The sequence below is a fragment of the Rhinatrema bivittatum genome, chromosome 1 (assembly GCF_901001135.1).
Source record: "Rhinatrema bivittatum chromosome 1, aRhiBiv1.1, whole genome shotgun sequence".
Classification (NCBI taxonomy): Eukaryota; Metazoa; Chordata; class Amphibia; order Gymnophiona; family Rhinatrematidae; genus Rhinatrema; species Rhinatrema bivittatum.
Window position 1 is genome coordinate 17862397 of NC_042615.1, and position 26581 is coordinate 17888977.

At 48.0% G+C, this 26581-nt stretch overlaps 1 protein-coding gene across 2 annotated transcripts in view; it reads left to right on the top strand.

The window, feature by feature from the left end:
* Nucleotides 1–26581, top strand: part of SLC25A31 (solute carrier family 25 member 31) — a 281298-nt gene that overhangs the window by 146916 nt on the left and 107801 nt on the right. For both annotated transcript variants that reach the window (XM_029589803.1, XM_029589892.1), the window contains exon 4: nt 6813–6967. In XM_029589803.1, the coding sequence (XP_029445663.1) occupies nt 6813–6967 (155 nt within the window). The remainder of the gene's footprint in view (nt 1–6812; nt 6968–26581) is intronic.

Genomic DNA, 26581 nt, shown 5'->3' on the forward strand with positions numbered 1-26581 from the left:
TCTAAGACAGAAAGAGAGCGACTGGCGCAAATCCCCAAGCACCAATACACGATCCATCTACAAAGCCACCCTCCATCAATACAAGTCAACTACCTCTAAATCCAAAAGGGACTACTATGCAACCAAGATTCACCACTTAATCTTCGACGCAAAAGCCCTCTTCGCCTATGTCTCCAATCTCACCCAAATCATCCCACAGGAGATTCCCAACGACCTAGCACAATCCAAAGCTGAAGAACTTGCTCTTCATTTTCACAACAAAGTCAACAGCCTTCTAACTCATCTGCCTTCTAATCCCACCGACCCTGCTCTTTACCAGTCTCTTCAACAATCATCCCTCAACAACAATGGTCTGGAAACACTTGAACCCATCTCTATCTTAGAGATACAAACTCTTATAAGAAGAATGAAACCTTCCTCCCATCCTTTGGATACTATCCCCACCAAACTGCTCCTGGCCATCCCTGACTCCATCGCTAAAACATTGTCGGACATCATAAACTGCTCACTCTCCCAAGGACTATATCCTGACGACCTCAAATTGGCCTCCATCAAACCTCTACTCAAGAAACCCAACTTGGATCCTAAAGACCCCAACAACTTCCGTCCTATCGCCAATCTTCCATTCATAGCCAAGATTCTAGAAAAAGTTGTCAATACTCAACTCTCCGAATACATAGAAGAAAACAAAATCCTATTCCAATCACAATACGGATTTCGCAAATCACTGAACACAGAATCCCTCCTCATCTCCATGTCTGACTTCATATTAATGGGCCTTGACAAAGGCCAATCCTTCCTCTTAATTCTACTGGACCTATCAGCCGCCTTTGATACGGTCAATCATTCCATTCTCACTTCCATTCTGGCTTCTATAGGTATCTCAGGCACCGCTCTCTCATGGTTTAAATCTTTTCTCTCCAACAGAGGCTTCAAGGTTAAGATACAGAACAAAGAATCTTCACGAATGGACGCATCCATAGGAGTCCCTCAGGGCTCCTCACTGTCACCTACACTCTTTAACATTTATCTTTTACCCATCTGCCAACTCCTCTCCAACCTTAACCTCAAACATTTCCTCTACGCAGACGACATCCAGATCGTGATACCCATTAAAGAATCCTACACAAAAACATTGGTTCACTGGGAAAACTGCCTCTTCGAAATTAAACATCTCCTGGCTAACCTAAACCTAGTTTTAAACTCCTCTAAAACAGAACTGCTTGTCATCTCCCCAGATAACAATGCCATCTCTAATCCTCCAACTATCCCAACTACTACACAGGTGAGAGATCTAGGAGTATTAATTGATAACCGGATGAACCTTAAAGCTTCCATCAACAGAACCACCAAGGACTGTTTCCACAAACTCCAAGTTCTGAAAAGAATTAGACCACTCTTCCACACTCAGGACTTCAGAACCATCCTACAAGCCATCATTTTTTCTAAGATCGATTACTGTAACTCTATCCTTCTGGGCCTACCCTCCTCCTATACTAGACCCCTCCAGATGTTACAAAACGCTGCGGCAAGATTACTGACAAACTCCAGGAGGAGGGACCATATATCTCCAATCCTAAAAGATCTCCACTGGTTGCCTGTTCACTTTAGAATCCTCTACAAATCTCTTTCCATAATATACAAAACCATCCATCAACTCACCCCACTCGACTTACAAGTCCCATTCCAAATTTATAACTCCTCCAGACCAACAAGAGACACACTCAGAGGATCTCTTCAAGTGCCCCCAGCCAAAACTACCAAACACATTACCTTGAGAGATCGGGCCTTTTCAACAGCCGGCCCCCTTCTATGGAACTCCATCCCACCGGACCTTAGACAGGAGCCCAGCCTCCCAACCTTCAGGAAGAGACTCAAGACCTGGCTGTTTAAAAAAGCTTTCCCGGACACCGATTAATTCTATTCAGCCAGATTCTACCACTTCCACATGTAAAAATGTTATTACTAATGTAAATACCTATACCTAATGTTATTCTCTCCCTTTTCTTCTCTCCTCCCAGTTCTATTACCTTGTTATTTGTAACTGCTTCCTTCTACACAAATAGGTTATTGAATTGTTCACTGTACACCCCTGTTATATGTAAACCGGCATGATGTGTTGCAACATGAATGCCGGTATATAAAAATTTTAAATAAATAAATAAATAAATAATATACAACCTAACGTTGTGTAACTATAGCATGGGTTATTTTTCCCTCTTTGCATCACCTTGCACTTATCCACATTAAATTTCATCTGCCATTTGGATGCCCGATTTTCCAGTCTCATAAGATCCTCCTGCAATTTACCACAAACTGCTTGTGATGTAACTACTCTGAAGAATTTTGAACTGCAAATTTGATTACCTCATCATTTTCCTTTCCAGATCATTTATAAATATATTGAAAAGCACGGGTCCTAGTTCAGATCCCTGAGGCACTCCACTGTCCACTGCCTTCCATTGGGAAAATTGTCTCCGTTTCCTGTCTTTTAACCAGTTTGTAATCCACGAAAGTGTAACCGTCTCTAAAAGTCAGAAAGGAGGCCCAGACAACTGATCCGTAAAGATAGACTTTTATTGCCAGCAAGATGCAGCTAAGACAAAGGCTTAGTACAACTGCATGCCCCTCCTCTTCAGGAGCAGACTCTTATGCACTTTACAGTTCTTATCTTTTACACATGCGTTCTAAGCATTGCTGAGCAAGCATATTCCGGCTGAAGGGGCTACTGACCCCCTCCCTAGACACCCTGGAACTTTCGTGAAACTTCTCCCATGTTCTGCAGGAGAGGCTGCTGGGACTTGCAGTTCTGGAATGGAATTTGCGAGTCGGCAGTAATACAGCCCGTCACATAATACATCCATTGTTCTAATCTAGGTTACAGCAGTGAAAGCTTATCAGAGAATAAGAACAGCGAAGCCAAAAAAATGAAAATGTGCAATGTGCTGACAGAGAGTTTCTCAATGTCCTAATTACAGCTGTATTGCAGACTGTAAGTAAACCCGTCATGAAGCAGGGAATTCTGGTACATGAAGTCCTGTTTGGCAGGAGTTTCAGGTTGGCCTTTGTCAAGTTGAAGCCTTCAGACCCCTTCAAAAGGACATCACAACAAGTAATAGGGTGGATATTGAGCCTGTGTGTGCCTGTTACTCATTCTCTGTATACGCGCATTAAAAAAAACATGTTTTGAGTTCTGCCTTAAATTTCTTTGGGGCGGATTTTAAGAGCCCTGCTCGCCGGTAAGCCTATTTTACATAGGCCTACCGGCGCGCGCAGACCCCGGGACTCGCATACGTCCCGGGGTTTTCGGAGGGGGGCGTGTCGGGGGCGGGCCCGGTCGTCGCGGTGTTTCGGGGGCGTGTCGGCAGCGTTTTGGGGCGGGTACGGGGGCGTGGCTACGGCCCGGGGCGGTCCGGGGGCGTGGCCGCGCCCTCCGTACCCGCCCCCAGGTCGCGGCCCGGCGCGCAGCAGGCCCGCTGGCGCGCGGGGATTTACGTCTCCGGGAGGCGTAAATCCCCCGACAAAGGTGAGGGGGGGTGTAGACAGGGCCGGGTGGGTGGGTTAGGTAGGGGAAGGGAGGGTAAGGTGAGGGGAGGGCAAAGGAAAGTTCCCTCCGAGGCCGCTCCGATTTCGGAGCGGCCTTGGAGGGAACGGGGGGAGGCAGTGCGGCTCGGCGCGCGCAGGCTATACAAAATCGATAGCCTTGCGCGCGCCGATCCAGGATTTTAGTGGATACGCGCGGCTCCGCGCGTATCTACTAAAATCCAGCGTACTTTTGCTTGAGTCTGATGCACAAGCAAAAGTAGGCTGATCGCGCTTCTTTTAAAATCTACCCCTTTTTGTCTGCTTGTAGCCATATTTGCGTAGATCTGAAATTTCATTTTTGAGTTGTTTCAGAACCCTGGGGTGTGTATAATCCGGTCCAGGTGATTTACTACTCTTCAGTTTGTCAATCAGGCCTACTGCATCTTCTAGGTTTACCGTGATTTGGTTCTGTCCATCTGAATCATTACCCATGAAAACCTTCTTCGGAAAGGGTATCTCTCCAACAGCCTCTTCAGTAAACACCGACGCAAAGAAGAAGTTTAATCTTTCCGCGATGGTCTTATCTTCTCTAAGTGCCCCTTTAACCCCCTCGATCATCTAACGGTCCAACTGACTCCCTCACAGGCTTTCTGCTTCAGGTTTTGCCTCTACAGCCAACTTCTTTTCAATAAATGACGAATGTGTTTTCATGTTTAGGTTTGTGTCCAATAAGACTCCTAAATTATGTATCTGTGATGAAATTGTAATAGTGTGATCACCAAAAGTAAATTTTGGCAATTCTTCAGTGAAGGGACATCATGTCAAATATATTATCTCAGTTTTTGCGATATTAAGGGAAAGGCGATTATGAAATACCTATGTCGATGGCTACCAGATAAATCTAGATGTTTTAGAAAATTAGTATTAGTATCACCAACTGGGAAGAATATCTGTATGTCATCTACATAGATTTGAAACTTCAGCCCCAGGTCACCAAATAGTTCACATGATGGTGTTAAACAGATATTAAACAAGGACACTGATATTACAGATCCCTGGAAGACACCGGTGGAGTTAGATGTTCACTTGGATGACAAGCCATCAATATGAATCTGTTGTGATCGGTTTGATAAAAAAGAAACAAACCATTTCAGTACGGTGCCAGATATAGCAGTCTCTGCAAGACATAGTCTCAATATATGTTACGAGTTGTGGATCCCTGGAACGAGGGGGAGTTGGCGCTGCCTGTGGGGAGGAGCCCCACAGGCCCCCTCTGTCGGCTGGCGAGACCAGAAAGGAGTAGAGACCCTGCTGGAGCTTCACCACTACTAGCCCTCATTCCCCTCAGGTTGAGCCCTTGGCTGCCGGGGCCGGCTGGACTTACGTGGGGTCTCTGGTACAGCTGAGGACAGTGGTGAAGCTCAGGGTCCATAGTTCGGGCTTGGGTCTTGGCAGGCGGCGAGACTCATGGTCCAATGTACAGGCGAGGGTCTTGGCAGGCGGCGAGACTCGTGGTCCAATGTACAGGCGTGGGTCAAAGTCTGAAACAGGTCAAGTCCAAAGAGATGCAGGAACCTCCAGGAAACATAAGCAGGAGCCTAGAAGCCAGGGCAAGGTGTGCAGGCCAGACCTTGCTTTAAATAGAAAAAGGAGCTGATTGTTAGAAAGGAGGGGCCGTGGCAATTTCCTGCCGTGGTCCCTTTAAGTGCCTGGAGGAAAAACGTGTGCTCGCCTAGGGCGACCGGGCTGTGATGGGGGGCCAGGGCGGTGCTCGGCTGCGTCCTGGCCGGAGGATGTGCAGGCGGTGTAATCAGCTGCCTCGATGGAGTAGGTGAGATATAAACTTTTAAAATAAAAATAAAAACTCCTTTTAACTTCAAGCACTTGCTTCTTCTGTTTTAAAATAATTTTTAAAGCTCTTTTCTGATTAGTGTGGATTTTTCAGGTTATTTCACATTCTAGCACATTTTCTTCATTTAGTGCACTTTTTTAAAACTCCAGTTCAAGTTGCATCCCATTAATTTACTGCATCCTGCGGAAACCCCTGTTTTTAACATGCTCATTAAGTAAAATCCGAGCTAAAATTTAACTCCGATTTTAGCATGGGTTTTATTACACAGGTCCATGTGAATTATTTTCTTATCCTGCCCAACACGCTCCTGAGATCACCTGCCCTCAATCGGGCTGAAATTACAGATGTTATGGAACTCTGTACTTACTTTTAGCAGTTTTCAGACAGTCAGTTTATCTGAGTAAATTATTTACCTACAGAAATTACTTTGAAAATCGCCTTCTAAAGTATTAATTTTCTTTCCATTGGAGGAGTGAGAGCTACGTGGGCTAAAGGGAGGCTGTTGGACTTATTCCTGCTCTCAGATTGAGTAAATATATTCTGGATGGAGACCTCAGGGAGGTACATTAAAGCTGCATATCTAGGTGGATAAATAACTGAGAGTAGGAGCAGAGTTGGAAAGGAGCCTGATAATAGAAAGTATAGGAAGACTTTATCTCTTGTGTGCTTTGAACCTCATTTTGGAGTGTTTCAAAACACAAAGAACAGTGATATTAAGCTGCTCCTTGCCTACGGGAAACCCAAATCTAGGATGAATCGATCCCTGCCTCATTCTTCATAAAGTGTCTTTTAAATGAAAATATTAGGGATACATGTACATGCAAATGACATACAGTTAATAGTTTAAATTGATTGGTTAAATTTGTTATGAAATAGATCTCTTTTCAAAGGAAAATAAATATCCCAGGGACTGCAGACAAGCAATTGATTCCTGGTCCTGAGATCCATTATCAATTAAGGTCAAAGATTCCGGCATATATTGATTAAAGCAAAGACAGTCCACAAAAAGGAGGGCATGAAATTAAGGCATTTGTTAAAAATTAACCAGAAAAATTTTCAATCTTAACAGATTTAAAAGTTAATTATCAGACTCTACAAACTTTTTAAATTGAAATTTAAGAATAAATAGATCATTCAGCAAAACTACAGTATTTGACACAGATTAATATACATAAATACCCAAATAATCCAGTAAATTTATTAGCAGAAATAATATAAATGTATTTTTGGAAAGAAGAAATATTGAGGGATATCAGTTAGATTAGAAAGGTGAACCTGAGATCAAAATAAAAAGGTAAGGCAGGCTTTTTGACAGAGTTTTTCAATGTTTCACATATCCTAAAATAGTTTTTTACTTATATACATCATAGAAAGCATATAAATAAGTATCTGCAGATAAATCTTTTATTTAATAGTATAATATTTTTCATTTTAGGTCTTGAGGAACGACAGTTTAAAGGCTTGGGCCACTGTATTGTTACAATTGCCAAGTCGGATGGATTACCTGGTTTATATCGGGGGTTTGGTGTTTCAGTGCAAGGAATCATTGTGTATCGAGCTGCTTACTTTGGATGTTATGACACCATAAAGGTAACTTTCAGTCAAAAGTTTGAATTTTTTTATTGCCTGTACACTTACCATAAGATCACATTTTCAAAAATATAATTGCCTAAAAAACTACTGTATTGTGATATAGATTTAAATAAATTATCATGTGGTATAACAATGTCATTTGTAGGGCTTCTGGTTTTCTATGTGTGGGGGAGGCATGTGGATAGCGATGGAAAACTAAATAAAAAAGCATAATTTAAAAGACTGTAATTTCAGAATGTGAATGAGAAAGAATGCATGCCTACAATTTAAACACGGATTACAAAAATTTGCAAAAAATGCAAAAATGATTTCTCCTAGGACAAGCAGGATGGTAGTCCTCGCACATGGATGGCATCATCAGATGGAGCACAGAACATTGAGCATGCCCAGCATGCCACTATCCACGCGTCCATGTGGGGGTCCCTCTTCAGTCTCTTTTTTTTTCCACGGAGCTGTCGTCTCGCGGTTGTGGAGCTTGTACTTATTTTCTTCAGAAAGTGGTTTTTTCCTGTGTCAGGGTCCCTCTCCTTCCCCCCGGCCTTAGTTGGCAGCGTGGTAAGTTTTTGTCTTTTGTGTGGTTGATTCCTGGTAGAGACGTCCTTCGGTGTCCACTGGTCCTCGATGGCTCGCTGGCCCGTTTTTTGTTATGGTGTTGGGTTTTTGTTGATGCCCCCAGTGCCCTTGGACTATGCCCATTACGGATCTACAGGAGGTGTGCATTCTTTGCCTGGGGGCATCGCATGATGTCCGGGGCTGTCGTTTTTTGGAACCAGATGACCATCTTGTCCCGCCTGGACAAGATGGAGAAGCTGTTCAGGTCCAGGAAGTCCGAACCCTCGACATTGGCATCGGGGCAGTGATGCCTAAGAGGTGGGGAGAGCCGATGGACACCAATCCCTCGATGTCCACCCCTCCTCTGGGGCCGCCTCAGATTGGCCTTCATCGACTGCCTCCCACTCGAGGACTTCGGGATCTTCTCCCTCATCCTCGGCACTGAGGAAAGACCGGGCCGAGCACAGTGGAAAATCCTGGAAGCATCGCCATCGGTCTCAGTCCTTGCACGGTACCAGGCTCGGGTTGACACCAGTGTCCGCTGTGATGGCCCCAAAGCCGACACTGCGGCGTGGAGTTTTCTCACAGGACAAGCAGGATGGTTGTCCTCACAAATGGGTGACATCGAGGATGGAGCCCAACCACAGAAAACTTCTGTCAAAGTTTCTGGAACTTTGACTGGCCCCTACTGGGCATGCCCAGCACGGCACCAACCCTGCAGCCAGCAGGGGTCCCCCTTCAGTCTTCTTTTTTCCACGCAGCAGTAGCCACGCGGTTAAGGAGCTCTTACCACATTCCTGACGGGAAACTCTTCTTGAACTTCTTTGACGTAAAATTCGCCCCACAGGGGTCCCTCCTCTATCTAAATTTAGCCCGCGGTGTTTCGGTAAATTTTTTGCCATTTTTTGCCGATTACCGTCGAGTTTGGCCTTCGCGGCCTGCTGGCCGTCGACCGTCCGCGGCTAAATTTTTGGTCAATGGCCATGGCGTCGGGGTTCCGTCGGTGCCCAGATTGTACGTGCACCATGTCTATCACAGACCCTCACAGAGTCTGTGTATTATGTTTAGTGAGTGAGCATGATGTCCTGACTTGCACCAAATGTGCCCTTATGACACCAAAAGGTCGCAAAGCCAGAATGGAGAAGATGGGACTCCTTTTCCATGTTCACACTCCGACGCCGTCCATCGCATCGATGTCCTCGGAACCGGCACTGTCGAAGTCCTTCCATTGTCGGCAACTTCCCGGTGACCGTCTGCCATCGACGTCTCCACGACCATCGACTCCCGTCCCTTCCCCCGAGGATCGTGGGGATCTGAGGGAAAAGCATCGTCATCGACATCGCAAGTCTCGGACCATCAAGGAATCGAAGTCATTGACCTCGGTACCATCCGAGCCGCCACCGAAGAAGTCTCGATCAGAAGTGGCACCGTCCACCTCTGTTTCTGAGACACTGAGGCAACCCTCTCCCCATCGGGGTTTGGGAGCCACGATTCCACCGGTGACGGTGGTCCCTCCGGCTCAGCCTCAGCCTCCCTCTTCTGCGGAGCCGGGTATTGTTACCCCAGGTCTCCGGGAAGAACTGGACCGGCTGGTCCAGGAGGCTATCGACAAAGCAATGCAACGGTTCCAGACTCCTTCGGCACCGACTCCGCCACCGAGAGTGGAACCAGTCACGACCCGATTCCTGCAGCGCTGGCACCGCTGCTCGCCCGGATGGAAGCGCTCATGACCGCCCTTCCACCGGTGATACCTGGGTCACCGACAGCACCGGTGCGCTCCCCGATGCCAATTTCATCGGGTGCAGAAACACCATATCGAATTCCTCCTTCGGGAGTAGTCCCATCGATGCCGTGTCGTCCATCGCCACCGATACATTCCTCCGGGGCGATATGCACATCGGCTCCATCGATGCCTTCGATGCCCGCACCGATGCCTCCGAAGGTATTTTCAATGCCTCCGGTGATTCCTTCGGGATTCTCGGAGCCTCAGCTGGGACCTTCAGGTATCCAACCCCCTCGTGGTCCTACAGGTCAACAACCTGACCCTTATGACACCTGGGGTGATGATACTTCCACAGATACCGATGATTTACCTTCACCACCCTCTCCTGCTGAAAGCAGAAAGCGTTCTCCCCCTGAGGACCTCTCTTTCACAAATTTTGTGAAGGAAATGTCAGAATTGGTCCCTTTTCAGCTTCAATCGGAGCAAGATGACAGGCACCAAATGATGGAATTACTCCAATTTCTGGATGCCCCAAAAGTCATCACTTCCATTCCAATTCATCAGGTTTTTCTAGACCTTCTAAAAAAGAATTGGGAAACTCCTGGATCTGTTGCTCCAGTAAACAAAAAAGCTGACTCTACTTACCTTGTACAGTCAGCACCTGGCTTTCAAAAACCACAGCTAGACCACCACTCTGTTGTGGTAGAGTCCGCTCAAAAGAAAGCTAAAAGAATGAAGCCATACTCATCTATACCTCCTACTAAGGAGAGCAAGTTCCTAGATAGTATAGGCAGAAAAGTATACCAAGGAGCCATGCTCATTTCCAGGATAGCTTCTTATCAGCTGTATATGACCCAATACAACAGGGTCATTTTTAAGCAGATACAAGAATTTTCAGATACCTTACCAGAACAATTCCAACAACACCTTCAAACCCTCGTACTTAAAGGATTTGAAGCTGGAAAGCATGAGATAAGAACATCTTACGACATCTTCGATGCTTCCACTAGACTATCTGCTACAGCCATCTCAGCAAGACGCTGGGCTTGGCTTAAGTCTTCTGACCTTCGCCCGGAGGTTCAGGACAGGCTCTCCGACCTGCCCTGTTTAGGGGATAATTTGTTTGGTGAGCAAATTCACCAAATGGAACCCAAAAAGTCATTCTTCCGTCCATGGAAGTATTATCCCCCACACACCAAGTCTAGGTCAACGAGGCCGTATCAAAAGCCTCAGCCTCGCCAACCTCGTAAGCAAAAGCCCACAACAGCTCCGCAACCAGGCCCTGCGTCGGGGTTTTGACTTTCACTTAGAGAGCAGATGCCTAGTCCCTCTACCAAACATACCAGTAGGAGGTCGACTAAGCCACTTTACAGAAACATGGCATCGCATCACCACAGGTCAATGGGTGCTAGCGATAATTGCACAAGGTTACCATCTAAACTTCCTAACTCTTCCTTGGGACTCTCCACCTCTGCAAGCGTGGAGACTTACCGACCACTCTGTTCTTCTAGAGCAGGAAGTTTCCCTTCTCCTCCAGTCCAACGCTATAAAACCCGTTCCTCTCTCACAACACGGACTAGGGTTCTATTCCAGGTACTTTCTGATCCCAAAAAAGTCAGGAGGACTTCGACCAATCCTGGACCTACGGGCTCTCAACAAGTACCTTCACAGAGAAAAGTTCAAGATGGTAACCCTGGGTTCGCTTCTCCCTCTGCTGCAAAGAGAGAACTGGCTCTGCTCTCTAGACCTCAAAGATGCTTATACCCACATTGCGATAACTCAGTCTCATCGCAAATACCTCCGATTTCTAGTAGGCCAAAACCACTATCAATACCGAGTGCTCCCATTTGGCCTAGCATCCGCACCACGAGTTTTCACCAAATGTCTCGTAGTGGTTGCAGCGTTCCTCAGGAAGGCAGGCGTCCATGTCTACCCCTACTTGGATGACTGGTTGATCAGGGCCACAACCCAGCAAACCGCTCGGTCTTCTCTGACCCTGACAATCCAAACTCTAATTTCTCTAGGATTTCTTGTCAACTACGAGAAATCCTACTTACTCCCATCTCAATCCTTATCCTTCATTGGAGCAGACTTGGACACTTTACAGGCAAAAGCCTTCCTTCCTCATCAACGTGTTCAAACCCTTGTGTCCCTAGCTTGCCAGTTGCAGTCTCAACCCACAGCAACAGCTCGCCAATTTCTCATTCTGCTGGGACACATGGCCTCCTCAGTTTATGTGACTCCAATGGCCCGTCTGGCCATGAGAGTCATGCAATGGACTCTGAAATCACAATGGATCCAAGCCACTCAGCCTCTGTCGACCATTGTTCGCATCACCGATGCACTCCGTCTGTCTCTTGCCTGGTGAAAAAATCAGTCCAACCTCCTACAGGGCTTGCCCTTTCACCCACCAGATCCTCAAGTAATTCTCACCACCGACGCTTCCAACCTCGGCTGGGGAGCCCATGTAAACGGTCTACAAACTCAAGGATTCTGGTCTCTAGAGGAAGCCAAACACCAAATTTCCTGGAGCTTCGAGCAATCCGATACGCTCTCCGGGCTTTTCAAGATTGCCTATCAAATCACATAATCTTGATTCAGACGGACAACCAGGTGGCCATGTGGTACATCAACAAACAGGGAGGCACAGGCTCCTTCCTTCTCTGTCAGGAAACTGCGCAGATTTGGGCAGAAGCCCTCTCCCGTTCCATGTACCTCAGGGCCACCTACTTGCCGGGAGTAGAAAATGTTTTGGCAGACCGGCTGAGCCGTGTCTTCCAACCACACAAGTGGTCACTCAATCCCTTGGTAGCGACCTCTCTTTTCCAGAAATGGGGTTATCCCCACATAGACCTCTTTGCGTCCCCTCAGAACCACAAAGTGGCCAATTACTGCACTCTCATTCGGTCTCAGCACTCTCGGCCCAGGGATGCATTCTCCCTCCCGTGGACAACCGGTTTGCTTTATGCATTCCCTCCACTTCCTCTTCTGTCGAAGACTCTCGTGAAGCTACGTCAGGACAAGGGAACCATGATCTTGATAGCATCGCACTGGCCACGCCAAGTGTGGTTTCCCATACTCCAGGATCTCTCCATCCGCAGACACATTCCCCTGGGAACGGACCCGCATCTGATCACTCAAAACAACGGATGCCTCCTCCATCCCAATCTCCAAGCCTTGTCCCTGACGGCATGGATGTTGAAAGGTTAGTCCTTCAACCACTTAACCTATCGGATTCAGTTTCTCCTGTCTTTATCGCTTTACAAAAGCCTTCCACAAGAACATCTTACTCCTACAAATGGAAAAGGTACACATCATGGTGCACTTCGCAGTCCCTTGATCCCCTTTCCTGTCCAATTCCTAAATTCTTGGACTATCTTTGGCATTTGTCAGAATCAGGTCTAAAGACCTCTTCCATTCGAAAGCATGTCAGTGCGGTAGCCGCCTTCCATAAAGGTATCGGGGGTGTCCCTATTTCAGTACATCCCCTTGTAACACGCTTTCTTAAAGGCTTGCTCCATTTGAAGCCACCTTTACGTCCTCCGGCCCCATCTTGGGACCTTAATCTGGTTCTTGGTCGCCTTATGAAACCACCTTTCGAACCTCTTCACTCCTGTGACCTTAAATATCTCACATGGAAAGTGATTTTTCTTCTGGCTATCACTTCAGCTCGCAGGGTTAGTGAGTTACAGGCCCTAGTTAGCTATCCGTCCTACACTAAACTCCTGCAGGACCGGGCAGTACTCTGCACTCACCCTAAATTCTTACCTAAGGTAGTTTCGGAGTTTCATATTAATCAATCCATCATACTACCTATTTTCTTTCCCAGGCCCCACTCCAACTCCGGGGAACAGACTCTGCATACCCTCGACTGTAAACGTGCTCTAGCTTTCTATCTAGACCGTACAGTTGCCCACAGGAAGAGCACTCAATTATTCGTCTCTTTCCATCCTAACAAGTTAGGGCAACCTGTGGGTAAGCAGGCTCTTTCCTCCTGGTTGGCGGACTGCATCTCTTTCTGCTATCAGCAAGCTGGCATTCCCTTTCAAGACTGTGTTAAGGTACACTCTGTGAGGACCATGGCGACTTCAGTAGCACACCTTCGATCGGTGCCGCTTCCTGACATCTGCAGGGCTCCTACCTGGAGTTCTCTCCATACATTTGCAGCCCACTACTGTTTGGACAAAGCTGGAAGACAGGATTCCATCTTCGGCCAATCTGTCTTGCGTAACCTTTTTCCAACATGACGTACCAACACCCTTCCGCCTACCCGGTAGGGTGCGGATGTCCTCTACCAAACTTCACCCCCGTTGTTGTGCCTGTTGCACGCCGTTGGGTACTTTTCGTGCACGTTCGGACATCCTCAGCTCGGTACTCACCCATTTGTGAGGACAACCATCCTGCTTGTCCTGTGAGAAAGCAAATGTTGCTTACCTGATATAACAGGTGTTCTCACAGGACAGCAGGATGTTAGTCCTCACGAAACCCGCCCGCCGCCCCGCGGTGTTGGGTTCGTTTTTCTTATTTTATTTTTTGGCACTGCCTGTAGCTTTGAAACAAGACTGAAGGGGGACCCCTGCTGGCTGCAGGGTTGGTGCCGTGCTGGGCATGCCCAGTAGGGGCCAGTCAAAGTTCCAGAAACTTTGACAGAAGTTTTCCGTGGTTGGGCTCCATCATCGATGTCACCCATTTGTGAGGACTAACATCCTGCTGTCCTGTGAGAACACCTGTTACATCAGGTAAGCAACATTTGCTATCTCCCTCCATCGAGGTCAGGGGCCTGAGGCATTCCCAACGATTCTGGTGCCGGGTGCCAATTCCCTCGGGGCTCAAAGGGGGATCTGGCTATGCCTCCTCCTCCTCCTCAGGCTGTCCTGTCCTCGGCAGCCTTCGAGGAGAAGCTTGAGCGCAGGGTGCAGTTGGCAGTTGTTTGAGCCCTGCAGGGTATTGAGCCGCTGGTACCTACACCGGTGCTGGAGCCTGCCCCTTCGATGCTGGCACTGCTGCTGGAGCGTCTCGACGTTCTGCTTGGCATTCTTCCTACACAGCCGATGCTGATGGCCAGGGTGCCATTGATGCCCCATCGGCCCCCGGTACCTCCTCCTCCCGATGCTATCCCCATTGTCGGGTCCTCTGAGGAGGAGGACCTTTGAAGCCAGAGGGGCCCTCAAGGCCCTCGGTTTCTTGGCTAGCATTACCTGGCCTAGCTCTTGGTCCGGTACCTTCTGTGCCAGTGGTACCATCAGTGCCCTTGGTGCTCAAGCTGTTGGGCCTGGGAAGGTCCTCCCCCACAGGCATCTCTGGGCGATCTTAGTGATGATGATGTCCCTTATGACCTATGGGGGGATGATACCTCAGAGTCTTTTTCCGATGACTCCGGTGGCCTTCCCTCAGACCTGTCTCCTCCAGAGGAGCAATGCCAGTCCCCGCCTGAAGACTTAACTTTTGCGGGTTTTGTCTGGGCCATGGCTGAGGCCATTCTGTTCCAACTTCTTACAGAGGATGATCCCAGACACAAGATGCTGTAAGTTCTCCAGTTTGTGGATGCCCAAAAGGAGGTGGTGTCAGATTTTGGCCATGAGATTTTTAAGGAGTTGCTTATTAGGATTTGAGAACATCCCATCTCTGTCCCTCCAGTGAACAGGAAGGCTGATGCTGTGTATTTGGTCCAGCATACTACGGGGTTTGAGAGGCGTCAGCTCCCTCACCATCAGTAGTGGTGGAGTTGGCTCTTAGTAGGGCCAAAGGCTGTCGTACCCACACCTCTGCCCCTCCAGGGAGAGAGGACAGGGCATTGGATGGGTTAGGTAGGAAGACATTCAGGGCGCCAAGTTGATCGCCCGGATTGCTTCCTATCAATTTTATATGACGCAGTATTCTCGGAACTTCTGGAATCAGATTCAGGAGGTGGTCCAACGGGGTCTGGAATGAGGTAGGCATGAGGTGGCATCTTTTAGACAGTGGCGAGGGTGGTGGCTGCAGGCATCAGCGCCTGCCTTCGGGCCTCAGACTTCCACCCGGAGTGCCAGGAAAGGCTCACTGACCTGCCTTGTACTGGGGATAATCTTTTTTGTGACAAGTTGAGGGATGCTGTGGCTCAGCTAAATGATCACCACAAGCCCTCCAGCATCTCTCGGCCAGTACATCTGACCCTCTGTCTTCAGCCAGGAAGTCCTTGTGTTAGGGTACCAGGAAGTCCTTGTATCGCCAGAGGAAATATTATCTTCCTGCTTCTTGCAGCCAGGCCCAGCGACAGGTTCTAGGGGACGCCCTAGAGAGCAGTGGACCCCCAGACCTCAGCCAGCACCCTAGACCAGTCCTGGTACAGGTTTTTGACTGGCTGCAAGGGAACACAAGCCTACTGCCCATACCCTAGATGCAAGACCCTCCAATTGGAGGCCTCCTGCGGTTCTTTCTAGACAAGTGACCCACTGTTACATCGGACCAGTGGGTTCTCCCCATCATGTGTCGAGGGTACCGGCTGATCTTTCTGAGTGTCCCTCCGGACTCTCCCCCGTGTCCCACTTGGGGTCAGTCCTTGCATCAAGAAATATTATTGGCAGAGCTTGCCGCCCTGCTGGTAGCCAGGGCCATCGAGCCCATCCCACTGGGTCAGCGGGGGCAGGGGTTCTACTTCCAATATTTCCTGATTCCGAAACGAACATGGGGCCTCCTTTCTATTCTCGACTTAAGGGCCTTGAACAGTTTTCTCAAAAGAGAAAAGTTCAAGATGGTCTCCCTGGGCACCCTGATTCCCCTCCTACAAAGAGGAGATTGGCTCTGCTTCCTCGATCTAAAAGACGCCCACTCTCACATCAAGATCTTCCCTGGTCAACCGGAAGTATCTGCGGTTTGTGGTCGGCAAGCAACATTTTCAGTACCGGGTGCTGCTATTTGGCCTAGCCTCGGCCCCTCGGGTCTTCACCAAGTGCCTGGTCATGGTGGGTGCATACCTCTGCAAGTCAGGGGTGCATGTGTTCATCTACCTGGATGATTCGCTCATCAAGAGCTCCACCCAGGAGTGAGTGGTGTGGTCTCTGCGCTTGAGTTTATTATCAATTACCTGATGTCCCATCTTGACCTGTCGCCTCAGTTGGATTTCATTGGCGCCTGGGTGTATCTTCCCTGTGATCGCATTTGCATGTTGGTGTCCATTGCGGGAGTGGTCCATCAGAGCCGACAGGTTTCGATGCACCGCATGCTGTGTCTCTTGGGACACATTGCCGCAACCGTCCATGTCACTCCCTTGGCTCATTTGCATATATAAATATACATAGAAGTGACGACAGAAAAAGACCAAATGATCCATCCAGTCTGCCCAGCAAGCTTATGGTAGCACCAGCCGCGCCATTCAGATCTCCCCCATAATACAAGTTAGCCCATACTTAGTTTCTCAAACCAATAAAGTTGGGCCCTTGTTGGTTCCTGTCTGAGTCCAATTCCCTGTTAACTCTTGCCATTTGAAGCAGAGAACAATGTTGAGTTATGAGACAAGTGTAAGGATTATTGGTTAAGGGTAGTAACAGCCGCATCAATAAGTTACTCCCATGCTTATTTGTTTTCTTAGACTGTAAAATTCATGTTCTTGTTGGTTGCTGTCTGAAACTAAATTTTCCTATTCCTCTTTTTTTGCCCCTGCTGTTAAAGCAGAGAGCAATAGTGAGTTGCATCAACAGTATGAAGGCTTGTTTGTTAAGGGTAGTAACCACCATACCAGCAAGTTACCCTCATGCGCTCTTTTCCTCATTTCCATCCTCTAGCCTTTAGGGATCCACAGTGTTTATCCCATGCCCCTTTCAAATCTTTCACCATTTGTGTCTTCACCACCTTCTCTAGAAGGGCATTCCAGGCATCCACCACCCTCTCCATGAAGAAATATTTCCTGATGTTTGCTCTGAGGTGCCCTCCCTGGAATTTCATTTCGTGACCCCTGGATTCACCAGAGGATGATCCTGTCAGACAAATCTGATTGACTTTATTGACTGGGTAACCAAGGAATTGGATCAAGGAAGAGCGCTCAATGTCATCTACTTGGATTTCAGCAAAGCTTTTGATATGGTTCCGCACAGGAGACTGGTGAATAAAACGAGAAGCTTAGGAGTGAGTGCCAAGGTGGTGACCTGGATTGAAAACTGGTTAACGGACAGAAGACAATGCGTGATGGTAAATGGAACTTTCTCTGAAGAGAGAGCGGTTTTAAGTGGTGTACCGCAAGGATCGGTGTTGGGACCGGTCCTGTTCAATATCTTTGTGAGCGACATTGCGGACGGGATAGAAGGTAAGGTTTGTCTTTTTGCGGATGACACTAAGATCTGCAACAGAGTGGACACGCCGGAAGGAGGGGAGAGAATGAGACGGGATTTAAAGAAACTGGAAGAGTGGTCGAAGATATGGCAGCTGAGATTCAATGCCAAGAAGTGCAAAGTCATGCATATGGGGAGTGGAAATCCAAATGAACTGTATTCGATGGGGGGGGGAAGGCTGATGTGCACAGAGCAGGAGAGAGACCTTGGGGTGATAGTGTCTAATGATATGAAGTCTGCGAAACAATGCGACAAGGCGATAGCAAAAGCCAGAAGAATGCTGGGATGCATAGAGAGAGAAATATCGAGTAAGAAAAGGGAAGTGATTATCCCCTTGTACAGGTCCTTGGTGAGGCCTCACCTGGAGTACTGTGTTCAGTTCTGGAGACCGTATCTACAAAGAGACAAGGACAAGATGGAAGCGGTACAGAGAAGGGCGACCAGGAAGGTGGAGGGTCTTCATAGGATGACATACGAGGAGAGATTGAAGAATCTAAATATGTACTCCCTGGAGGAAAGGAGGAGCAGGGGTGATATGATTCAGACTTTCAGAAACTTGAAAAACTTTAATGATCCAAAGACAACGACAAACCTTTTCTGTCAGAAAAAAATCAGCAGAACCAGAGGTCACGAGCTGAGGCTCCAGGTAGGAAGACTAAGAACCAATGTCAGGAAGTATTTCTTCATGGAAAGGGTGGTGGATGCCTGGAATGCCCTTCTGGAGGAAGTGGTGAAGTCTAAAACTGTGAACGACTTCAAAGGGGCGTGGGATAAACACTGTGGATCCATCAAGTCTAGAGGGCGTGAATAAAGTGGAGGCAGTAAAACACTGCACGGAGCAGCAGTAGCCACAGCGGCATTCAAACACTGCACGGAGCGGCAGCAGCCACAGCAGTATTCAAACACTGCACGGAGCGGCAGTAGCCACAGAGGCATTCACGGAGCGGGATGCCAGTGGCCAGTAGTTGGTGTTCCACCTTCACGGAGCGGAAGGCTGGAGGGCTGCTATCTCCAAAAAAAATAAAAAATAAAAAAACAAACAAAAAAATAAAAACAGGGGTGGGTAAGAGTATGGGGCAAGGGGGTGGCCTGCTTGTTACAGCGGTTGCTACCCCTAATTGAGCTGGATGTCACTTGGATGCAGATACGGAGCTGCTCTCTAAATTGGTGGTAGGGTGGAGGGGAATTAGGGCTGGAGGGTACTGGAAGCCAATAGTAACAGGTGGGAGAGAGAAAAAGGGAAAAAAAATGGATAAAGTGCGTAGCTTGCTGGGCAGACTTGATGGGCCATTTGGTCTTCTTCTGCCATCATTTCTATGTTTCTATGTTTCTACTGATTTCTTTCCAGCGGAGAAGGTTTGTCAAATGTGCATCATTAAAACCTTTCAGGTATCTGAAGGTTTGTATCATATCTCACCTGCACCTCCTCTCCTCCAGAGTATACAAATTTAGGTCCTTCAACCTCTCCTCATAAGTCATTTGATGGAGACACCTCACCATTTTTGTTGCCCATCTCTGGACTGCCTCCATCATGTCTCTGTCCCTTTTGAGATACTGTCTCCAGAATTGAACACAATATTCCAGTAGAGACCTCACCAAGGACCTGTTCAAGGGGATTATAACCTCCTTTTTCTTACTGGTGATTTCTCTCTATGCAGCCCAGCATTCTTTTGGCTTTAGCTATCATCTTGTCACATTGCTTTGCCATCTTCAGATTGCTAGACACTATCACCCTGATGCCTTTGCCTATCCCTCTCTTGCTCCATGCACAACAGCCCCTCACCCCCAATCATGTACAGCTTTTTTGGATTACCATACCCAGATGCATGACTGCACTTCATGGCATTGAATCTCAGCTTGCAAGAAGGGCGGAGTTAAAGGCACACACATTTAGATTAATCACAGCAAATTAATGTGTGGCAATCAATTAAACTGGACAATAGCACTCTAATGTGGCATAAACAATTTAATAAGTGCACACACCAATAGGGCACAAAATTTAAATACAAAACGTAAATACGTAGTTATGCCACAGCTGCCATATCTTTTTTTTTTTTAATTTATATTTTTATTGACACTTTCCAATCAAATAATACAACCGGAGTATGTGTAACACAGCATGTAACTATGTACATTGTACAATAAACTGACTCCATTATACCATAGTATCTTTGTTTTGCATGTTTTTATCCCCCCCCCTTTCCTCCCCCCCCCATCCCTCCCCTTCCCTATGTGGTATCTATGATGTCCCCGTAACAGCAAGCCCACACATCTTGTCACCTTACAACCGCACCCAATATCTCATTGTGGACATTTCCCCCATCATCCCTCACCGAAAACCGTGCCCAGAGGGTAGACAGTATTCCCCTTTCCCAACCGGCATGTCTATCTTTTAGCACAATGGATACTCAGTCCCCGTCAGTAAGTCCCATACCACCGCAGAAATGGTTCCCATATGATAACATGCTTGGCCATTGTATCTTGATGTTGAGCTCTAATATATGACCAGTAATGCATTAGCCAAAGTCTCTGTATAACATTAGTCAAGGTAGGCACTTTTTCCGATTTCCAGTGCACCGCTAACTCAAGACGTGCCGTGCTGAGAATGTAATGCACCAATGTCCGCTTAGGACCCGTCCAGGAATCCGGAAATGCCGAAAGTAGATATATCTCTGGGCTTAATGCTACCCGAGTAAAAAGCAGCTGACCCATCATTGTCTTCAATTGTTGCCAATATATTTTAATTTTAGGGCATAGCCACCATATATGCAAAAAAGTCCCCTCCTCCCCACAGCGCCGCCAGCAATGAGCCCCTTGAGCGGGATATATTTTATGGAGTTTAGAGGGGGTAAGATACCATCGAGTCAGAAGCTTATAATTAGTTTCCGTTAGTTTAGACGAAATAGAGCTTTGGGACTGATTTTCGAAGCATCGCTTCCACTGAGTAGCCGTCCATTGTAGTTGTAACTCCTTTTCCCATTGCCCCTGAAAGCGAGCCTCTATCGCAGTCGAGTCCCGCAGCCAAATATATATATTGGAAATAACTCCTTTGGCTTCCGTGCCGGGGCTGCACATGGCTTCAAAGGCCGTCTTCTGCCGAATCACTCCTTGGTGCACATGCGGTGCCTGGATACAGTGTCGTAGTTGCAAATAGTAGTAGAATTCCGTTACTGGTAGGCCATGGATACGCTGGAGCTCTGCAAATGGTAACAACCCCTGTGCCCCCAGCACCTGCCCATAGTGCCAGAGCCCCCATCGCCCCCACCTGCTAGGATTATTACCTTCCTGGTAAACCCAGCTCTTGTCTTTATATAAGCCAAGTGGGAGAAGAGGGGTAATCAAACCGGGCCCCGTCAGTTTGGATCGACACTGCCGCCAAATTTTGATAGTAACTCGGGTAAAGGGGTTACACAGCTCCGTATTGGAACTGGTCCACGGCAGCCCCCACACTCTATGTATCAGGGGCCCCCCCCTGCATGAATCCTGTTCAATCTTTACCCATTGTTTCATGTCCACCCCCGCTTTCCAGTCATAAATAACTCTTAATTGGGCCGCCTGAAAATACCTCGTAAAATTCGGTATCGCCAAGCCCCCCCGTTCTCTGGAGCTCCATAAAATTTGTCTGGAGATCCGTGGCGGTCTCCTTCTCCAGATGAAATGGAAAATTTTAGTATGTAATTTTTTCAAAAACTTAGTTGGTACATCTATGGGCAAGGTCTGAAACAGGTACAGCCATCTAGGCAACACATTCATTTTAATAGTGGCCACTCTGCCGAACCACGTCAATCGGTATGGATTCCACACCTCAAGATCCCTTCCAATTTGGTCCATCAGGGGTACATAATTTAAGCGGAACAATTGCGTCCAGTTCGCATGTAACATTATGCCCAGGTATTTCAATCCCTTTTTGGCCCATTTAAAAGGAAAGTGGGCTGTAAGACTATCAATTTGACTCGTCGTAAGTGTTAGATTCAGGAGTTCCGACTTAGTCAGATTAACTTTAAAGCCAGAGAGGGCCCCAAAGCTCTCTGTTTCCCTGATTAAAATTGGTAGAGTCAATTGGGGTGCGGTTATGGAGAACAAGATATCATCCGCAAACAGCGATATTTTATACTGTTCCCCTCCACTAGAGATCCCTTTAATGTCCCCCTGCTGTCGAATCCGAGCAGCAAATGGCTCCATGTATAATGCGAACAGCAGTGGCGATAGGGGACACCCCTGTCGTGTACCCCTACCAAGCGCAAAAGGAGGAGAATATCTCCCATTAACTTTAATACACGCCTTCGGGGAAGCATACATTGCCTTGAGCCAGGTGCAAAAATTAGCCCCTATGCCCACTTTGCGCAAAACTGCGAACAGAAACTCCCAATTCACCCTATCGAAGGCTTTTTCTGCATCGACCCCGAGTAGGACTGCAGGAACCTTCTGCTTCTGCGCTATCCACATTAAATTAACTACCTTCCGGATATTGTCCCCAGCCTGACGTCCCGGTATAAAACCAGCCTGGTCTGGGTGTACGAGCATGGGCATAACCAGATTTAATCTCTGGGCGAGAATTTTGGCCAGAATCTTTAAGTCCACATTGAGTAGCGAGATAGGGCGGTAGGACCCACATACCATTTTATCTTTACCAGGTTTAGGAAGTACCGTAATACCTGCCAGTTCCATTGTTTCAGGCAGGGTATGCGTACTCAGAATGTCATTATATACTTTTTGTAAATGCGGTACCAGGGCATCTTTAAACTTTTTATAAAAGAGGCCCGTAAACCCATCCATCCCCGGTGCCTTTTGGGGTTTAAGGCTAGTTATAGCGTCCACTATCTCCCCTCTGGTAATAGGTTTATCCATACTCTGCGATTGCGGACCCGTCAGGGCCGGCAATCGCACCCCTTGCAGATAATCATCCATCAATTCCCGTGAGACCGGCGGACCTGCTGCGTATAAGTCCCGGTAGAACTGAGCAAACCGTTGCCTAATTCCCTCATTATCCCAAATACAGTGCCCCTTTATATCTTTAATCTTTAGTATAGTGCTCTGTGAGACTTGTTTTTTTAATTGCCCGGCCAGAAGTCTGCCCGGTCTATTACCCTCAATAAAATACGTCCCCCTCCTCTGATCTAGTCTGTCTGCTATTTCCCCATCCAACATAACTTGTAATTCATGTCGTTTCTTATCCAAGTCTCTTAAGATGCGCCACCCTCCATCTATTTTATGTTTCCGTTCCAACCGGGCTATATCCTGACGTAAGTCCCCTTGCGCCTGTCGGTGCTCCCTTCTGTCAGAGGCTTCCTTAGCTATTAATCGGCCTCTCATGACAGCCTTAAAACAATCCCAGATGGTCCTAGTAGGAATCGTCTCCGTCTCATTCAACTCAAAGTATTCCTGAATATCCCTGTGCAGAGTTTCGCAAAACTGCGAATTAGCCAATACCCTCTTATTTAACCGCCAGACCGGAGGTTTCAATTCCTCCCTTACCAGGCCAAAGGTGCCTTGAATGCTAGCATGGTCCGACCATACAATATTCCCTATCTTCGTATCCTTGCAGCACAAGTGCCATTGTTTACTCCCCAACAATAAGTCAATGCGGGAATAGGTATTATGCACTCTGGAATAGAAGGTATAATCCCTCTCGGTGGCATGGTGTACCCGCCAGATATCCACCAATCCCCAATTGTCCATCAAAATTTTCAAGCGTACCCTATGGGCATTTCCCCCCCCTCTTTTCCAGTTACTATGATCTAACTGAGTATTTAAGAGGGTATTAAAATCCCCTCCCAATAGCAGGGCTCCCTGAATGAACCCGCTCAAGGTTTGCTCTAAATGAACAAAGAATTCCCCTTGCTGTTGGTTGGGAGCATATATATTAACAAACGTAACCAGAACATTATCGACTTTAGCCACCACTGCAATAAATCTACCCTGTTTGTCCTTTTTACAGTCCAGGATTTCAACTCGGAGGCTATTAGCAAACATGATACCCACTCCCCCTGTTTTTTTCCCTTCCCCATTAGAGGCTAACAGAATGTGGGGGAACGCGGGATCCTTCAGCAGCCTCTCATCTTTTCTAAGTAAATGTGTTTCTTGTACAAAATATATGGAAGCTTTTAATGCCTTTGCCTCCTTAAATAGTAATTGACGTTTTCTGGGGTGATTCAGCCCTTTCACATTTAGGGATACCACCTTAAAATCAGCCATCACATCCCAGGACCAACTGCTGCTGCAAGTGCCTGGCCCTCAGCAGACACATTAGACCGCAAGGAAAACCCCCTCCCTCCAGCCCCAAAGATACCACATATACCCCTCCACAGTACCCTCCCCTCCCCCCCCCCCCTCCCTCTCCATCAATAATGAGGTCCGGACCCTCATTCTTTCCAGTAAGGAGGAATGATATCACCCAGTGTAGCATATAATAAACACTTAGTAAACCATGTTAACCAACAATGTAAACTGTAGAAACGGACCCTCTCCAGGGCCTTCAGCTACTATAAAACAGTGCCCCCCTGCACCCACATCATAGGCAGTCTCTCCTCGTTGTGACCAGCATATGGTGAAACTCAGTCCCAATTGGAGGACACACTTTTCCCAACCAGTCTTCTGTAGCTGCGGCTCCTAAGCAAAACTCAAAAAGCTCCATCCATCCTTCCGCTCATGGCCGGTCAGGTAGCCACATCCACCGGGCGCTCCTTAGCGCTATCCTGCCTTCGCAGCCTCTTCCCTCCTTTGCCAGCACGTTGCCATCTGGGACCAGGATTACTTCTCCCAGCCGGTTCCCCCGGCTCCTGCCCTTGGATCGCGATGCCATGTTGCCGCAAAAATTTCCCCGCCACGTCGGGTTTCCTCGCCACGCATGAATCACCTGATATGTTGAACAAGATCCCAAACGGGTAGAGCCATCTATAGCGTATGTTCTCTGCTCTCAATGTATCCGTAACGCTCTTCATCTCTCTGCGCTTCTGCAGGGTTACGGAGGACAAATCATTAAAGAGTTGAATGACCGATCCCTTCCATTTAATCTGTCCCATACCCCGTGCCTTAGTCATGATGAGCTCCTTGATGGGGAAGTTGTGAAGGCATGCCACTATGTCCCGGGGCTTGTTGTTAACCGGCTTGCCCAGTGCTCTATGCGCCCTATCAATGGCAATATTTTCTTCCACCGGTTTCTGAGTATCTCCTCCCAGCACAGCCCGGCATATATCCTGCACGACCGCCACATAATCCAGGGTCCCCTCCACCTCTGGGACCCCCCTGATGCGAATGTTGCATCTCCTCTGCCTGTTCTCAAGTTCCTCTATTTTATTGAGCATTTCCTCCCGGGCATTTTGTAATTGCAAAATCTCAGCTCCCTGGTGCTGCAGGGCCTCCGCGTGTTCATCAGCTCCCTGCTCCACCACGTGGAGCCTCTCTCCCAGCTCTTCCACTTCGACACGCAGCGCGCCCATACTATCTTTGATTTCTGCCTTCAAGGACTGGATAATTTCTTGCTTTACCTCCTGGAGCCACCGCCTGATCTCGGGTGCCGTCGGGGCGCTTCCAGGGCTCATGATCGGTTGTTTCCCCGGGCTCGGGTCCTCCTCCTCCGCCATTTTGTCTGCTTCTTCCTCGCCCCGGGTGCTCTGGCGCGCGTCTGCACCTCCATAGGAAAATTCAGATAAATCAATTGCCCTGCGTCTCGTCGCCATTACCGACCCCCGTGCAAGCGATGAGTCCAGGCAGGTAGAGGAGCCGTTTCGCTAATTTTTTAGCGTTTTTTATAGCGTGGCTACACGGAGCTCCGCGGTTAAGCTGCCGCTCGCATCGGGTGACGTCACTTCCTCCAGCTGCCATATCTTTGACACTGTTCAAACTTCCTTACATCACATCTCATTCTCTCTACTCCTTCCTGTGTGTCCACTCTGTTGCGATATGGTCCCGCACAGGAAGCTTGTGAATAAAATGAGAAGCTTGGGAGTGAGCGCCAAAGTGGTGACATGGATTACAAACTGGTTGACGGATAGAAGAAAACATGTGATGGTAAATGGAACCTACTCTGAAGAGAGAATGGTGTTAAGCATTGTGCCGCAAGGATCGGTGTTGGAACCAGTCCTGTTCAACATCTTCGTGAGCAACATTGTGGAAAGGATAGAAGGTAAAGTTTGTTTTTTTGCAGATGATACTAAGATGTGCAATAGAGTGGACATGCCAGAAGGAGTAGAGAGAATGAGATGTTATTTAAGGAAGCTTGAACCATGGTCAAAGTCTTGGTGGGAAAGTCTGGCCAGCTTGGAGCAAGGGGTGCCCTTTCAGAGTCCCCCTGCTTAGATTGTGCTCACTATGAATGCAATCAACCTGGTGTGGAGTGCCTATATGGAGGGGCTCAGCACCCAGGGCTTGTGGTCCGCCCAGGAATCACAGTGTCAGATCAACTTCCTGGATGATTCAGTATGTACTCTGGGCATTCCAGGATCGGCTGATCCACAAGGTGGGTCTGATCCAGACCGATGACCAAGTGGCGATGTGGTACATCAGCAAACAGGGAGTTACGAAGTCATTCCTCCTGTACTAAGAAGCCACTCATGCTTCGAGCTATGTACCTGGATGGGACAGAGAATGTAGTAGCGGACAGGCTGAGCCGGACCTTCCGGCCACATAAGTGGTCTCTGAAACAAGAAGTGAAAGATTGGATCTTCTGTCTCTGAGGGACTCTGGACGTGGATCTGTTTGCATCCCCTTGCAACAGGAAGGTGGATCAGTTCTGCTCCCTGTACAGGGTGGACGGCATACCAGACTCAGATCCCTTTGCCAGCCACTGGGGCAAAGGCCTTCTGTATACGTATCCTCCACTTCCCCTGGTGATGAAGACTCTCCTGAAGCTATAACGGGACAAGGGAACTTTGATTCTCACCCCCCCCCCCCCTTGGCTGAGGCAGATCTGGTTCCCACTCTTGCGGGATCTTGCCCTCCAGGAACCGATCAGTCTATGGACCTCCTGAGACTTCATCACGCAGTATTGGAGGACGCTGTGCCATTCCAACCTTCAGGCCTTGTTCCTGATGG